We start from the raw sequence: 3,334 nt of genomic DNA, 5'->3' as shown, positions 1-3,334 counted from the left end.
CGGACTAGCCCAGTGTCGGCTAACAATACGAAGAATTAAATTGTGGCAGATTGCTACAAGTTCTTCAAATACCTATAGAATGATAGGTTTCTTTTTTTGTGTGAGTGTAAAACACATAAATACACCAGTTTGATGTTTGAAAACCATTTGGGAATGTATAAGAATAAAACTAGAAAGTTTGTTTAGATTATATTGTATTATTGCATTAATAGTTGTAGACCAGTTCCAATTTTCATATCTTGTTCAAGTAGTATCAGCTAAATCATATTTGTATATTGTGGTTGAGTATATGAAATACTTATCAATTTATGTTATATTTTAAGTAATTTTGTAATAAACCTCACTTAAGATTTTAATGTTTGGCAATTTAAACAGTTAACATGAATATATGTTAGTAATTATATTCACAAGTTCTGTTTTCTCTGCTTATTGTTGATTTATTGGGTGTGTATAGCTAAAAACATAAGATAACATATCTTGACTTTTGAAGAGCTAAGGTATGCCCCTGATTTTAACAAGGTTAATGCTGTGTCTCATGGAATAAAAATGTTTTATTGTTCTTTGCTATATTGCCATGGTACAATGAGATATATATATATATAAGGCACTTCTTTTTTCATTTCTTCACATTATACACATTTTTTTTCCACAAAAATGGCCCACTTTTTCAAAATCATTCCTACTTTTCTAAGATGAATTATTTCTTAAATATTTTTATTTGAGATTATAGTGACAATCAGATTTTAAAGTACTGATGTTCTATTGATGTTGTTTGATTAGTGTTGCAAGCTGTAATACAAAACTTCTAGATTGAAAGCAGGTATACTTCACTAATTACATTTCATTATCTCAGTGAAGCTTTCTGATGAAGTTTTACCATGTAAGTGCTCCTTATAATAAAGTACAAAATGATATGCTGTTTCATTCATATCATTAATATTTAAACAGAAGCATATGAAATTATGCTTCCTTACTGTTTGCTTTCAGACATAAGACAACCAGTAATAAATAGTAATGCTACACAGACAGACTAAACAAATATCTTTGTTTGTTCAACAATGCTGATTAAAAGTGAAACACCTTGAATCTTATTAATAGCTTGTAACTGTAATTGATGGAAAAAAGCCACTTTTGTATGGTAATGTATCTTAAAATTACATTGGTTGATTGGCAAGCTTTAGTATTAGTCACAAATTGCTCTGTTTTTACCAATTTTTTGCCCTTCTTTCTTCTAATTTTTATTTCAACTATGTTAGAAGGCATATATAAGGTATGCTAACAAACACAATTTGAAGTTGGACGAGAAAAAGTCAACTTGCACAGTTTGGTATTACTGAAGAAATAAAGCAGTGTTAAAATTAAGAATGTTTCATCTTGAAGTTGATAAAAAGAAAATCCATAAAACTAAACTCTGTAAAGCTGGCTGGAAAGATAGATATCCAATGAAATTGATAATTGAAATTATCTTCTATTTCTAATGAAAGCAACACTAGGGATCAATGAAAGATCACTACTGCTACGTACGTAAAAGACAAGCACTCTTGTTTCTAAGTTACGAGTTTATTATGAAGAATCTCAACAGGTTGCGGTATACAGAAAAACTACTAAGTACACTAAGAAGATGGTTAATAAGTTTTCTAAACATAAACCTTACCTTCAGGTAAGAAAGTGGCTGAAAGAAAGAAGAACACATAAAGAACAACCACGTTTACAGACTTCCCAGCTACAGCCATCTGCTTTTCCTGATGTGTCTGAGCTAGAGGAACAAGCTGTAATATGGAAGATGAAGCATCCAGTAAGTTCATAGAGGAGTATGTATATCTTTGTTAGTTCAAGTTACCAAGATGTCTTAATATCCTTGAAAGATCTTATGAGAAATACTGGTGTTGTTGCATTGGCATAAGTATCTTTTTGTAAAAATTTGTGCATTTGTAAAGATTTTAGTCTCCAATGTCACCTAATAAATTGTTTTCTAATGAAGTGAAAGTTTCCTAATAAAATCTTCTGTTTCATTAAAAAAACATTTACCACCCAGTGATATTAAAAACATCTGGAATATTTAATAATTTTATTTAGTACTTGTACAAAAATATGTTATACATTTGAAGGTGTGATGTAGGATTAGAGACTTATTTGATTTTTTTATTCAAACCTTGTGCTGGTTTTACTATAAGTTGAAGTTTTTGTTATTTTTTTTTTTTGCTTCAGGTCATTGTACCTTTAAATAGGAATGAACAGCTCAAACAGTTTGCAGAAACTAATAAGTTGCTACAGGAATTTTATAATTTTAAACCTTTACGGATACGACACAGGCAGCGAATAGATGCACTCATAGCTCAAATAGAATCTGATTTCCAGTTATTGAAAAGTATGTATACAAGCTCTGTATTGTGTATCAAATAATTAACTTTGATTTGAAAGTTGTTTATGATGTAAGTTACCATTTCCTTTCTTTAAGAAATTACAGTATGCTTTAAAGTGCTTTCTTTTTACCTTTTTAATTTCATAATTTAATATTTTCTTTCAGGATTTTCATTATCAAACATTAACAAGAACATTCATCCTACAGTAATCATTTGTATAGTATATATGGACTATAGACTGCTCTTTTTTTGTCTTTTTTCAGCCATGTTATTGTAATATGTGAGTGTTTTCATACGATCAAGAGTTTAGTCTCTTGTGTGTATATTTATTCTCTAGTTTTCTGTCAACAGATGTAAGGTTTGGGATTTGTTTACTGTTTTCTTTAAACTTTGACTTGGTTTGTACATCAATAAGAAGACATTTGGTTTTGGATTGTTTTCTTGGTTTCCTGTAAGAAAAGTTGTGCAAGTGGCTTGTAAATTTTATCTTTGGAACAGTAACCTTTAGTTATTAACATTATACTTTTTACCTGTCAGAAATAAGTATTATTAAAATTGCCTCTCTTACTAGATGTAGTACTCCCCCCCATCCCAAACCAAGATTGCTTCTCTGCAAAGATTTTATCAAAAATGTTTATGTATTTTAACTTTCTTGTCATCATTATGTGTTTCATAATGTAACCTTCAGCTTGCATTTGGAGGTTGTTTTCCTTTTCACCATATCTCTTTCTCGCTGACATATTTTTTTCCTGTTAAGCTGACTTAAACCAGTCATACATTCTTCTTTAGTTTTGTTTTCATTTTTTTAACTTTTGTTACCTGTGTAGTAAGGCTCTGTATTGCAGACAGGAGGATTAACAGTACAGTTCTCACAACACAAACCTTTTCTTACCTGTGTAGTAAGGCTCTGTATTGCAGACAGGAGGATGAACAGTACAGTTCTCACAACACAAACCTTTTGTTACCTGTGT

The 3,334-nt window shown here is 30.2% G+C and overlaps 1 protein-coding gene across 2 annotated transcripts in view; it reads left to right on the top strand.

The window, feature by feature from the left end:
- LOC106458667 (IQ calmodulin-binding motif-containing protein 1-like) overlaps positions 1-3,334 on the top strand; it is a 39,078-nt gene that overhangs the window by 29,416 nt on the left and 6,328 nt on the right. The window contains exons 11-12 of one of the 2 annotated variants that reach the window (XM_022384930.1): positions 1,661-1,795; positions 2,209-2,368. In XM_022384930.1, the coding sequence (XP_022240638.1) occupies positions 1,661-1,795; positions 2,209-2,368 (295 nt within the window). The remainder of the gene's footprint in view (positions 1-1,660; positions 1,796-2,208; positions 2,369-3,334) is intronic. The other variant, XM_013918196.2, reaches the window with a different exon arrangement.

Source organism: Limulus polyphemus, unplaced genomic scaffold, assembly GCF_000517525.1.
Source record: "Limulus polyphemus unplaced genomic scaffold, Limulus_polyphemus-2.1.2 Scaffold499, whole genome shotgun sequence".
Classification (NCBI taxonomy): Eukaryota; Metazoa; Arthropoda; class Merostomata; order Xiphosura; family Limulidae; genus Limulus; species Limulus polyphemus.
The sequence above is the reverse complement of the archived record's forward strand: the minus strand, read 5'-3'. Positions and strand labels throughout refer to the sequence as shown.